This window comes from Eurytemora carolleeae, unplaced genomic scaffold (assembly GCF_000591075.1).
Source record: "Eurytemora carolleeae unplaced genomic scaffold, Eaff_2.0 scaffold2, whole genome shotgun sequence".
In the NCBI taxonomy this organism is placed as follows: Eukaryota; Metazoa; Arthropoda; class Copepoda; order Calanoida; family Temoridae; genus Eurytemora; species Eurytemora carolleeae.
Genome location: NW_019396051.1, coordinates 457,878 through 472,453, shown reverse-complemented (window position 1 = coordinate 472,453; position 14,576 = coordinate 457,878). Strand labels below are relative to the sequence as shown.

The 14,576-nt window shown below is 37.5% G+C and overlaps 1 protein-coding gene across 2 annotated transcripts in view; it reads left to right on the top strand.

The window, feature by feature from the left end:
- The window catches only part of LOC111704741 (dystrophin), a 67,186-nt gene that overhangs the window by 51,725 nt on the left and 885 nt on the right, over positions 1-14,576 (top strand). For both annotated transcript variants that reach the window (XM_023477085.1, XM_023477077.1), the window contains 9 exons: positions 413-496; positions 1,369-1,542; positions 2,414-2,557; positions 3,337-5,802; positions 6,126-7,616; positions 8,552-9,123; positions 10,126-11,971; positions 12,025-12,113; positions 12,648-13,011. In XM_023477085.1, coding sequence (XP_023332853.1) covers positions 413-496; positions 1,369-1,542; positions 2,414-2,557; positions 3,337-5,802; positions 6,126-7,616; positions 8,552-9,123; positions 10,126-11,971; positions 12,025-12,113; positions 12,648-13,011 — 7,230 coding nt within the window. The remainder of the gene's footprint in view (positions 1-412; positions 497-1,368; positions 1,543-2,413; positions 2,558-3,336; positions 5,803-6,125; positions 7,617-8,551; positions 9,124-10,125; positions 11,972-12,024; positions 12,114-12,647; positions 13,012-14,576) is intronic.

Below are 14,576 nucleotides of genomic sequence, written 5' to 3'. Positions count from 1 at the left end.
TAGTAAAGGGGAAAGTATTGCAATTAACAAAAGTAAAGATAAGACTACTAGGAGAACAATGAAAACAAAATTTATCAAAGTCTCTCTTATAAAGTGAATAACGGATTGACAAGGAAAGGAAATTGACAGAATTTGTTTCTTTTCAAGATCTTAAAAACAATGAAATCTACATTTTATGCACACCAAAGTTCTAAAATAAAAACGACTATTTCTTCCTCAAATAGATGTTTAAAGACACCGTTGTGAATCGTGCATGTTACTTTTTGATATTTGTGTAGGTGGATATCTACATGGAGGAGGGGAAGGAGGAGGCTGCTGCCATGTTACTATTTGATATTTGTGTAGGTGGATATCTACAGGGAGGAGGGGAAGGAGGAGGCTGCTGCCATGTTACTATTTGATATTTGTGTAGGTGGATATCTACAGGGAGGAGGGGAAGGAGGAGGCTGCTGCCAGGTTAGAGGATCAACTCACTCTTATTCATTCAAAATTCCAGGTAAATAACTAACCAGCAGAATTAATTTCTTTTATTATTGTTTTTATTGATATTATCATTATTATTATTATCATTGATGTTGTTATTATTATAGTTGTTATTATTGAAATATTATTTTAGTTTTTTTATATTATTATTATTATTATCATTATCATTATAATGATGTATTTTTCTACGCTACGGTGTGATTGGGTGTTTTTTGTTTATTTTTGATATCATTATTATTATTAAAAATTATTATTTTGTATCAAAAAGCTAAATGTGCTTCTTTAAAGATGTCCCTTGTTGCTCTGTAAGCCTAGTAGAATAACATTGAGAGAAATTAATATTCGTTACATAATAACTGTCATATTAAAGGTTTGGGAGCAGAATTTCAAGTTAAGACACGTTCATATAACAATGCATATTTAAATTGATTTTCATGTTAAAGAAGTCGAGTCTGCCACAAGCTTGTATTTTCTAATCCCTATATCTTTGCAATTCCCAATGTCGTAGACCTTAGATATTTCAAACTATGATTTTTTTTATGTCAAATAATTTAAGTTTGAAAATCTAAGGTTTTCACTATCAGGTTGCAAAGATATAGGGATAAGAAAACTTGAGTTTGTGGCCAAAACTTCTCTGATGTAGAGTCTAAAATAAAGAAAAAAATCGTTATCATTGTTTTAGACAAGGAAGTGTTTGAGGTAAATTTTTTTAAGTTGTGTCACAGATTTGAATATCAAGGGTTTACACAATCAAGTTGTAAAGATATAGTTAACAAATATTTTTTCTCTCATATATTTTAAAACATTTCTCAGCCCCAGAGCTAAGCTGGAGTACTTGGAAATGGATAATGTTTAATCTTGAAGTATAATCTGAATATGTTTCAGGAGTTGTCAAGTAAGTTTGAACTGTTCCAACAGCCAACAGATTATGAAGGAAAGTTGGGACGGATAACCCGTCAGCTTCGGGATATACAGCATAACATGTACCTCACGGAGCTAGTCTCACACGATTCAGATTCAATCCAAGGCCAGCTTCATCACACAAGATGTATTTACAATGTAAAGATCTTTATTGCTAACTCTTTAAAAAAATGTTCTTCAAGGAAATATAATCGTAATTTCAAGTGACTCCGTGCAATTCACAACGGTACACTGATATTACTGATATGAATTAGATATCAATGTTTATAATTTGTAAAATTAATTATTTTGATTTGGGGTTTCTCTACAAAATTAAAGTGAGTAGCACATTTCTACCACAGGAAAACATGAATGGGATATCACTTGAAATTACGCTTACAGTCCCTTTAAGAATATATTGCAGGAAAGTTTCTTTGAGCACAATAATCCTGTCTATTTATCTAAACTAGAAGAAAATAATCCTGTCTATTTATCTAAACTAGAAGTTTCTTTGAGCATAATAATCCTGTCTATTTATCTAAACTAGAAGTTTCTTAATAATCCTGTCTATTTATCTAAACTAGAAGAAAATAATCCTGTCTATTTATCTAAACTAGAAGAAAAGCATTTTTGTATGTTTATAGATCATGAAAAAGTTTTTTGAAATTTTTCTAAGAAAAACTTGAAAAACATTTGACAACGACTGAAATCTTTGCATTGTTTAAAATTTAATGAAAGTTTGAAAGTTTCTTATGAAAAGCTTCGGAAACTGCTTTGCTTCCTGAATCTTTATACATGGTAAACGGAAATTACTCCCAATTACTTTTCACAAACCAATTTTTATCAAAAGAAAAATAAAGAATTTTAATATTTAAACACTTTTGCCGGGATCGTTCTTGCAAGAGGTATCCGATATAGATCAATAATAAAGGGCGTATCATTGCTCCACCCTAGAATCACAAAGAAATGGGTTAATTAGGGCTAGAGACATAACTAGCTTTACCTGAACTGTAAGTTAAATTGTATTCAGGCGTTAGCGGATATTAAAGGTGAGGTGGAGGGAACTATAAAGATGGGTCGGAAATTAGTTGAAACTAGTTCTCTGGATAATCCGCACCAAACTTCAAAGCATATTGACTCATTGAAGGAACTATTCAATATTCTCGGAGCACAGGTAACTTATTTTTGCCATGATTCGAAACTATCATATAATAGATAGTTAAATCAGATGTTGTATACTGTGGTACGCAAGATCACATATGCACTAGCTAGGGAACCCGGGTTTGTCTGGAAAATAAAATTTCGCAGTAAAAGTCAACCCACTCAACTCGGAGCTAAGAACATTTCCGTGGTTCTATCGAGTTCCCCAGTCGAAATTTGAGGCAAATGTGCTGGCACATCCAAACAAACAGAGATTACTATTTTTCACATGATGGATGCAGTAAAAAAGTAGGAAATGGTTTTCCGCTTACGGTCTTGTGAATATAGACTAGCCAAAATAGTGGGGGGGGGGGGGGGGGAGAGGCTTACAGATCTTTACTCGTTTAAGTTACCTAAGTGGCAAGACTGTTGACGCCTTTGAATTAAATTTTCTTTTAACTGGATTGTTTGTATTGATTTTTGGTAAATCCTCTGTTGCTATCACTAATTTGAAAAATGCATTTTCGTTCCACCGAGATCATCAACCTTTTTCATAATAATTTTTAGAAACTCTACCTTTTCTTAATATTCTAAACTCAACTATGTTAAAAAAAAACTCTGGTAACTAGCTTTACACTAAATCCAATTTCCGAAATTGTGTTTATTAATGTTTTATTATTTATAAAAACCAAAATTGAATTAATTAGTCTAAATTATATAATTCCGCCGGGATTTGATGAAACTCAAAGTTTAAGAACAGGCAAACAGAATTATAGATTTCATCTTTATGATAATCAAAGTTTTATACTCAAGGTGACCGAGGCGAGGGAGGTTTTACAGAAAGCTCTTGAGATATCTCAGGTATTGATGGCTAAGCTGAAGACCATTAACAATTGGTTAAGTCAAGCACAGAAGGAATTGGAGAACATTTCTCTTGAACTCATTCCAGACATGATCAAGGAAATGAAGATAATGAAGATGGAGGTGAGAGAGGTGCTGTCCATCAAACAGGAGTTTGTCAGTTTATGTGCGGACCCATCCTTACTAGTTGGGTTAAAAGATACCTTATCTAGTTTAGAATCTAAATGGAGTATTCTCAAAGATGGGATCAAGCAGAAGCTGCCGGAGAATGAAAGGTTCGCGGTTGCTGAACTGGATTTATCCGGAGAAGGCGATTTTAGACTCACATCTCCGGCGAGCACTTCCATGAACTCCTCGGCAGGAGAGGAAGGTTTACTCCTTCAGGAGTTTAGATCTGCATTCCAGGAGATTTCAAGCTGGTTGGAAACAGCAGAGCAGATACTTGATGGAACCAAATCCAAGGAAGAGTCAAGACAACTCGGAGAACAAATATTGAACCTTCAACCAAGGGTTGACAGTCTGGGTGTCATGGCTGATCGGATTCTTGAAAAGTTTACTTCTCAGAGTCAGGAGGTGGAACCAGAAATGGAACTTTTAGGACAACGGTGGGAAAATGTTCTTGCAAGGATTGAAGAATGTTCCAATTTCTCAGTGGTGGAGGTGGAAGAGATTAAAACAACAATTGCTCAGCGTGTGATACCAGTCCCGGATACAGTAAATATAACCACTACAGTTCCCGAACCTGAAGAGATTTCGACACTTCCTGAAGAAACCAATGAAACTAGATCTTGGTTGGATTTCAATGACAAAATTGGCAGTTCGCGGGATTCAAGTCCGGAATTTTTCAGTGCGTCATTAAGAACGCCAGAAAAGAACGCCAAAGATAGTCAAGAAACCATTGTTGAGTCTCCGAAGAAAGGGAAGACCCCTCCCCCAACGAAACCTAAACCAAGATGGTATGTTGAATCTGTTCAGGAGGCTTGTTCAGTAACCAGCAGCTGCTCCGTAGTTACCTCTATCTCCCTTCCCCCAGTTCAGCATGTAACTGTAACCTCGTCAACCCTACCCTCTCCACGTTCTCTTTCATCAACTGGAAGTACGGTGATAGAACCACTGCGTAAAACTACTCCTATTCCTATCTTAAGTCCCATGAGAACAGTCCTGCCGTCTGTAGACACTAGTCCATCAGCGTCCCCGGTTATCAGTCCTATTGAAGCAGCAGCTCCGCAATCCATCCTGGATGATATTGATAAACAAAATGAACGTGATAACGTGATTATAGATCGTCTTCTCCGAGGTACCTCCGCTGATATTGAGGATGTACGAGCCCGTAAAAGTTACTCAAGTCCTAGATTCGGTCGTGAAAATATTTCAAACAACGCTAAAGATATTAAAGAGTTTGAAGAGAAGTTTACAAATATATCATTGAAGATTGCAAATGCTAGGCAGAGGTTGCAAGAGTTGGATAAAGAATCTGATTATAATCTAAGGGTGGATCTCATAAATATGGAGCTCCAGGAGCTGGAAGCCGAGGTTGCAACCACTATCTCAAGAGGAGATACGCTCGTACTCCGGGTACACAGGTTTGACCAGGTTCAAGGTGATGATCTGAAGGAGAGAGTTGCAGAACTGAGGCAATCCTGGAGCAAACTGAGAGGGTCAGCAGAGGAGAAGAAATCTCATGCACTTCGTGAATCCGAGATTCTAGCAAAATTACGAGGAAAGCTAGAAATCATGCATCCATGGCTAAACTCTGTTTTGAAGGATATCAGGCCTAAAAAGACGGAAGATCAAAGAGTGAGCAGTGCAAGAGCAGAAATTGATCGAAAATACCATGAAATGAAATCTATAGAGAGACTTGCCAGCTCATTTAAATCCCTAGATAGTTTAGGAGGAATGAAGGATACTCTGATCAATATCAGATCAAATTGGGGTCAGCTTAAAGATTTTGCTACGCCCATGAGAAAATCAAAGAGCAAATCTCCAAGAGAAATCGTGGATAAGTCTGTTCCTGCCGAACTATTCTCTAGGATAACTAAGCTGCAAGAAGCCCTTGAAGCTATCAGGAGCCAACTTGAAACCTCTATTATGACCGGAAAGAAGTATGAGAATATGAATCTGCAATCCGATATGTTGGATAAAGTGAGACAAGCCCTGGAGACATTACGACCCAGAGTAAAGAAAACCATTCTTGAAATCGAGACTGTATCAGGGGCCCTATCCATGGAATATTTTGACAGGTTAACGGCCCTAGCTGAGAAGCTGCGTGAGGAGTGGAGAGGGATTAACGAGGATTTTAGTATCCGAGAGAACACCTGGCGAGAGTGTCAAGCAGAACTCCGTAGTTTCAACACTAGGACGGACTCTCTTAGTTCATGGATTGCGGAGAAGGAGAAGGTTCTACTCCTCTGGAAAAGGGTAAGAATTCAAGATTTCTTTGATTTGTTTCTGAGTATCTGAGGATTGTTGTGTTTAAGATAAACCTTGTTTACTTTACTCCCTGTGTCTATTCTCCCTGTAAATATGATACATGTCCTCTCTATCCTTTTTCATTTTGTTTATGTTGAGGGGAAACATGGGGGAAGGAAAATGTTATATTTTTTTCTCCTTTTTATTTACACAATTTAGAAACATAGCCTAGTTTCTAACCATAGTTTTCATAGTATTGCTGGCTTTAACTGTGTTTTCCGACATTTTTTGGGGTTTATGTTAGTAACAATATTTTAAACATAATATTTTAGGGAACTCGAGCTTTTCAACCCTCAGAGATTTCGAGTCTTCAAACTGAAATAAAAGACGAGGAGAAAAGGGTTCAAAGTCTGGCGGAACTTGGTCTGAAAATATCTAAAGAAAGTGGAGCAACGCAGGCTCGAGAAATATTTAATAAACATGACAAGGTTAGAAAACGTTGGAGATATATCTACACAGAAACCAGTATAAAGGAGAGTGAGATAAATGGAAACTCAAGAAACTCCGTGGAACAGGAGAACACAACCAATGGGAACCATAATGATATCATTTCTTGGGCTGAAAAAGCTTTGCCTGAAGCAGGAAAACCCGTTAACGTGAGCGAACTTGAAGAATTGAAAAATGGAATTCATTTGCTCCAGAGTCTTCAAGTTACACTGATAAACCAGAGAGTTTGTTTGGACGAGCTTGCTGCTGATATTGGAGAAAACTCTACCATTTATCAACATAGCAGGGCTCAGATAGAAAAGCTAGGTGTAGTCCTACCAAAACGTTTAAGTTTTCTCAGTGATAAATCTGACCGACTTGTGAAGCTAGTTGAAGGTACAGAGGAGAACCTGAAGTGGGTGGAAATCATGCAGCAGAAACAGGATTCAGCTGACACCTCCGAGGATCAAAGTACACCAAGAATTACTTTGAGTGAGAGAGAATATTCAATAAATAAACTGTTGAGTGAATATCAGGTACTGGAGAAAGAAGTAATTGCTTCCGGGTTTACTGTTAACTCACATATGGCCGGAGAGGTTAAACAATTGAAATCCAAGTGGTTGAAATTGTGCGGGGACGTGAGACGAATAACTCCAGTCTCTATATCTACTCAAGTTTCGTCAATATCTACAGAGATTCCTAAAACAAGTTCATCCCATTCTGTTTCAAGTTTTATCAGTCTTGCATCTCTGGCCTCTCCGACCTCACAAAGCAGTGAACAATGGGCAGCCTCCGCAACAACAGCCTCTAACAGCCCTATGTCTGAGGACGTCACCCCGATATGTGACTTGTTTTCTACATTCAGTGAGAAAGCGAAACTGATGTTGGACTGGATTTCGAACCTGTCCAGGGACCGGGGAGAAAATGGAATATCCGTCGTTGACACTGACGGAGTAGGACGAGAACTAGACAGATTCAGAGCTCTAATATCCCAGTTTGAATCAAGGAAATATAGCAAAGAAGAACTGATTAGATCAGGGATAGATTTAAGAACAGAACAGTCACGAGCTATTTGCGAGGAGTTGAAGAGTAGATGGAGCACTCTCCAGCAGGATTTGATGTCAAGGAAGACGGAACTGACCGCTATGTTGGAGCATGCTGACAATTTGAACACAAAGGGAGCTGAGGTGTCTCAGTGGTTGGGGAAGCTGGAGAAGATGTTGGCTGGAGCTGGGATTGGTAAGACAAGGGATGTTCTTCTCCGTCAGATTCGAGATGTCAATCAGATACATCGTGAACTGCAGCAGTACGGACATCATGTAACACTTCTATCCCAGGTTAGTGTTCAGTTTTCTACTTTGAAAGCTTTGAAACTTATATCTGCAATTATTTGACATATTTGTCAAAATTATTTATTTATTTCACATCTAAAGCTTTTAAATATATTTTCTGGCCGAATTTTTTAATCTTCTATAGGGGAAATATAAAGATAAAGAAAGATGAAAGTAAAATATCCAATATTTTCTTCGATTGAAAATATATTGATAGCTGTTTTAATAATTGATATTTGCACATTTTTTGTTAATTTTTGCACGCGGGTTTTCTCAAATCTGGATTCCAGTTCTATTTGGTTTCCTCATCATCAGAATATTTAAACAAATCTAAATGTCAAACAAGACTCGTAATGAGGGGGAAGGAGCAAGGGAGGCAGGGAAGTGATAACTATGCTATCATATTTTTTTACAGGGGAATTAAAATTCTTTACATATCCCCCTACGTTTTAGAAACTTGGTTGATGTGTAACTTAGTTCTCAGATAATATTTAAGATTAACGTTTCATTAATTTAGAACGAGTAAAAATCAGAATGAAAGTAGTCTATTTATATAAAAAAGAAACAGTCGCTAAAGATTTTGTAATTTGTAAATTGTAACTCTAAAAATGACGACCTGAAAATTTCAAGTAAATTTGAAAAGTCTGATTTGATTTGATTGGAAACAAGGTTACCCACAGAGGATAAGACTTCAGAGACGACATGTTTACTGCCTCTTTCCTTATTAGCACAATTCCCTGCAACCGGTTTGTTCTTTGACAAACAAATAGATAAGCCATTTAACTACTTAATTTAAGACAGAAGATTTTAACCTTGGAATCATTTCTAAGAGTTTCAGGTCGTCTTTACAGTCTCATCCTTTGTGGGTGTCCTTGTAGCTACATTTCTAATCAAAGATTAAATAAATATTTTCTTATAAATCCATCCTGTCATTTTCTCAGGTCTGCCAGCGTTTAATTAGCATCTACACTAAGGACGACACAAGCGGTATTACCAGAATAAACAAGGAACTGACGGGTCGCTTCTCCGCCCTCACATCTAGCTCTACAGCGCGTGGCAAGTCATTGCAGTCTGCTCTAGGCTCGTTAAACGATTTTGATCAGGACCTGGCCCAGTTTCTAGTTTGGATGGGAGAGGTTGAAGGAACATTAGAGAGGATGCAGGAGGATAAGGAGAGTCAATCGAGGTTAGAGGACGTCAAAGCCGAGGTTAGAGAAAAAGACGCTAAATTTCACTTAATCTCGACCCGAGGGAATGAACAACTATCTTACTCAGAAGACAATGATATAGTTCTTTCCAGTAAGGTTGAGGAACTGAAGAGACGTTGGACAGAGTTACAGAATAGTATCCTTAATCTCTCCGACAGGATCGGAAGGCATAGCATGAAAAATATGCATGAAGTGACTGTGTTAAGATCCTGGATTAGTGCAAAGATGGACGAATTAACGAACTTGAAGATGGGACGGAACCTGGCAGAAATTAAGAGACAAAGGGAGGAACACAGATCGTTCAGGTAATAGAAAGTTAATCAATAAAATAAGTCTACTTTTAATTCTGTGGTCTTTACTTTTTAATTTTAATCAGGATTAATTATATACAATAATATCCCAGGCTAGTTTGAAAAGTAGTTAGAAAGTACTCAGAAAAGGTTTAAGTTCATTTTTAGTAAGACTATCTAATATCAGATAAGACGACATTTTGTTTATTACAAATATTGGATTTCTCCAAAAGCTTCATAAATCTGTCTTTTTAATCTTCTTAATTAATTCATGGTTGTTAATTCTCTGGGTAGGTTTCATATTTCTCCGTTTCACCGGGTTAATTTGAGTTTAAGGTTCGGGTTTCTAGGTGCTTGATAAACTCGTAAAATCATTCCTAGGCAAAAATCTAGTTGATTGAAATCTATCTGCTTAGCACATTATACTATATACAACAGTAATTAGTTCAATGTTTACAAATAGAGTACAGTGTTCGTCAGAATTAGATGGACCACAAGTTTCCACAAAAATCCGTTTTGAAGATAAGCAATTGTGACATAAGATTTTTTATGGCAAAAGTCTTAAGTCTTGTCGGTATTCAAAATTGTATTTAAGGCTGTTGTATTTCAATCTAAACTCTAATATATCCAATCACATTGATGACATTTGATACTTATCCAAATATACTAAGGAAAAAATGCACATAGCTGTTCTGGTTGTTTCAGCTTACAACCTGAAAGTGTCCAATCAGAAAATTAATTATACTTTATATTGAACAGTCCATTGTTCAGAATACTTTACTAATGTTAACCTTGATTAAGTATCTTGTTACTGCGGGCCAGGGTTGCCTATAAGTCAAAATTAGAACATATTTTTATCCCGGGAATGTGTCTTATAAACAAAGCTGATATCTTCTTGATAACAAAGTTCAAATAATCAAATAATAAATTTAAAAAAAAAATTAATACAAATTGTTTCTTGCATATTGAATAATATAATCTCAGTGTTACTCTACAAATTAAAACAACATGTTTCAGAGAGAAGAAAAATCTGAAGGAGAAAGAACTGATCAAGATTCGGAGTAAGTCTATCACCGACATGGAGAAAAGTCTGGAGGACGAGTGGAAAAGTCTAAGCGAAAGATCGGAACAGTGGGAGCTGGATCTAGAAGCAGCTGAAGCCGGAGCTAGAACGGTGGAACAGGCTCTGTACCAGGCAGAGTCGAAATTAAAGAATTTAGAATCCTGCAGTGGAGAGTGGGAACTCCCACCTAGTCTGGATACTGCGGACGGAGAGAGGGAAGAAGTAGAATCTATAATCTCCGGATTACACAATGTAGAGGAGATGGTTTTGGAGGCGAAGATACAGAGTGACTCCAATCCGTTCCTAGACGTGACAGACCGATTATCTGGTGTTGAGCAGAGATTAACAACACTTAAAGAATCTGCAGTATCTAGACGTGAACAGTTATCTGGTTTAGTGGTTCAACAGGATCCAGGAAATCAGGAGTTTCTCCGGGAGTGCGTTCCAGACGATTGGGAACGATGTGTTACTAGTGACAATATTCCATATTTCTCACACCATGTAAAGGAAACCACATCGTGGGACCATCCTGACTTTGTGGCACTTTTAGATACGTTGTCAGCCATGAACACTGTGAAATATTGTGCGTACAGACTAGCTCTCAAATTAAGGAAAGTTCAACAAAAGCTTTGTTTAGACCTTCTTGATATTACGTCGGCTGTTGTTTGCTTTGACTCTCATGGACTTTCTCTTGACAAGCATGACCTAACGATTGCTGTTCCCGAGATGGTTACAATCCTAACTTCAATCTATGAAACCCTGTTTCAATGTGAACCAGAGGATATCAATGTTCCTCTGTGTGTGGATCTTTGCTTGAATTGGCTTCTCAACGTGTTTGACGGACAAAGGACAGGTTTGGTCAGGGTTCTCAGCTTTAAACTAGGTTTAGTAATTCTCTGTCGAGGTCCACTCAATGAGAAGTACGGAGTTATGTTTAACCTTGCCGCAGGTGGAACAGATAGCAAGGAAACCTTGTTGGATCAGAGAAGGCTGGGTTTACTCTTGTATGACTGTATGCAGATCCCTAAATATTTAGGGGAGATTGCTCTGTTTGGAGGATCAAACATTGAACCGTCCGTACGATCCTGTCTTCAGAAGAGTACCAAGAAATCTCAGAGTCATGTAAACCTAGCACAGTTTCTGGATTGGCTGAGTGAGGAACCCCAGTCTTTAGTCTGGATTCCAGTCCTTCACAGGCTTGCATCAGCGGAGACAGCTACGCATGAAGTACAGTGTAAGATATGCCGGGTTGATCCTATAGTTGGGTTTAGATATCATTGCAGGAAATGTTTTAATCTAGACATTTGTCACGCCTGCTTCTTCCTGGGCAAATCTATAAAAGGACATAAACCTGAACATCCTCTGAGAGAGTATTGCACTTCTACAAACAGAACGGATAATGCTCGGCACCTTCTTCAATCTTTTAGAAACTCATTCCGCTCCCGGAACTATTTCAAAAAGAAACAAAAGAAACTTGGATATCTTCCTGTTCAATCCGTCCTAGAAGGAGAAAATTTTGAATCTCCTGCCATGTCTCCAAACCTTTCTCTAGAGTCTCGAGAATTTCCCGGAAGTCACACTGAGTCCATCTCCTCCAAACTAGGACCTGAGATCTCAGGAAGCCTTGAGAGTAAGGCAGAGGAGGACGAACATTCTTTAATAGCGTCGTACTGTCGTCTTCTCACTAGTACCAACAACAACAATGTACCTTCAACAGCAACTATACTCAGAGAAGTTGATACACAACTGGATAACTTGAAGGAAGAGGCGATTGAGCAGTTGTTGGAGCAATTACAAGAGGTAAATTGAAAATATGATCACAAGGTAAACAAAGTTATTTTTATAATATCCAGGAGAATAGTAGATTGCAGGCGGAACACAGAGAGCTCACTGCAGGACAATCTGGTAAAAAGGAAACTTTACAGGAAGAGAAAACACTCAGGTTTGTTGGAAAATACGGTACTTTTCTTGTTTATTTTCATTCTATCTCTCTATATGTAATATGTATTTTTCTTGTGTATTTGGCTTATGGCAAGAAATCAGCTAGCTTGGTTGTATTGTCTAGAAGATGGTATATTTTTCGACCTACGCAAATCCGCTTTACTCCACTTCTGACCTACGCCAAATCTGCTTTACTACACATCTAAACTACTAGCACGTGGTTTTATAGCTGCTATATGGACTTGAGGTCGTAGCGCCCGCCCCCTAGCCTGTCCTAGCCGCAGCGCTAGGCTCAAAAATTGTCTTAAGCTAACCTAACCCTCAAGTAATACAAAAATAAACAGCTAGCGTAGGTCCGATATTGCAGTAGGTCGGAAAGATAGTAGGTCAGAAGTTCAATAGCTGGGGGATGTTGCATATAGACGATGTAATATTACCGCCTTGAAAGGTTTATAAGCGGTCGACATTAAAAAAATGTCGATTACAGTTTTCTTCTAGCATTATTAATAGATATTCCAACTATTTTTAATTATAGGCAGCAGAAGACTCGTCTTGAGGCCAGGATGGCCATTTTAGAGGATCACAATCGGCAGCTTGAGGCCCAGTTAGACCGTTTACGTCAGCTAGTAAGCACTGAATCCTGCAACGGATCAGCTCAGACTAGGTTTGTGGTTGCTGCTGAGCTGCATGAGGGAGAGAGAAAGAAGAATACCGATCCCGGAGTTTGTCCTCCTCCGGCCTCCAGAAGGAAACCTCCGACGGCTCTGAATCTCAGCAAAGTTCACGAGATTGAGAAAAGAAACACCTTCAGGGACTCTAGTGGAACCTCCGACCAGAGTAACAGAAACTCTGGCACCTCCGGAAGTCTGAACCTTAGTATACACAATACAGAAACTCAGGTATTCCTAGAGTATAGATAACACTTCTCTAACGTACCTGCAGTAAACCTAGATCAGTAACTGCTTTAATGCACAACAAATTCATTCCAGGGACCATTTTTTTAATAAAAAAGACAATCTTATCTCCTAAATTTTCCTGGGAACTGAATAATATCTTGAAAACTTGTGAGCTAACTAATTCCTTATGAATTCTTTAATTTACACGCGCTTTCTTTTCACGCTGCACAGACCTTTCGGTCAGAGAAGGTTGGAACCTGGTGGTACAAATTGTAAGGTACATAGTGTAAGAACTGTACACTGTACAGACTGTAAGGTACTTAGTGGAAGAATTGTACAGACTGTAAGGTACTTAGTGGAAGAATTGTACTGATTGTAAGGTACTTATTGTAAGAACTGTACAGAATGTAAGTACTTAGTGTAAGAATTGTACAGACTGTAAGGTACTTAGTGTAAGATACTGTACAGACTGAAAGGTGCTTAGTGTAAGAACTGTACAGACTGTAACGTATTTAGTGTATGAATTGCACATACTTTAAGGTACCTAGTGTAAGAACTGTACAGACGGTAAGGTTCTTAGTGTACAGACTATAAATTACTTAGTGTAAGAACTGTACAGACGGTATGGTACTTAGTGTAAGAACTGTACAAACTGTAAGGTACTTAGTGGAAGAATTGTATAGACTGTAAGGTACTTAGTGTAAGAATTGTACAGACTGTAAGGTACTTATTGTAAGAACTGTACAGAATGTAAGTACTTAGTGTAAGAATTGTACAGACTGTAAGGTACTTAGTGTAAGAATTGTACAGATTGTAAGGTACTTAGTGTAAGAATTGTACAGACTGTAAGGTACTTATTGTAAGAACTGTACAGAATGTAAGTACTTAGTGTAAGAATTGTACAGACTGTAAGGTACTTAGTGTAAGAATTGTACAGATTGTAAGGTACTTAGTGTAAGAACTGTACAGTCTGTATTATACTTAGTGTATGAACTGTATAGACTGTAAGGTACTTAGTGTAAGAATTGCACAGAATGTAAGGTACTTTGTGTAAGAACTGTATAGACAGTAAGGTACTTAGTGTTAGAATTGTACAGATTGGAAGGTACTTTGTGTAAGAACTGCATAGACTGTAAGGTACTTAGTGTTAGAATTGCACAGATTGGAAGGTACTTTGTGTTAGAACTGTATAGACTGTATTATACTTAGTGTATGAACTGTATAGACTGTAAGGTACTTTGTGTTAGAATTGTACAGATTGGAAGGTACTTTGTGTAAGAACTGTATAGACTGTAAGGTACTTAGTGTTAGAATTGCACAGATTGGAAGGTACTTTATGTAAGAACTGTATAGACTGTAAGGTACTTAGTGTTAGAATTGCACAGATTGGAAGGTACTTTATGTAAGACTTGTACAAATTGGAAGTGTTAGAATTGCACAGATTGGAAGGTACTTTATGTAAGACTTGTACAGATTGTAAGGTACTTAGTGTAATAATAATTTAATATTAAAAAGTGTTTAAATACATTTTAATAAATGTATTCTACATTTACATTGTACAATACATA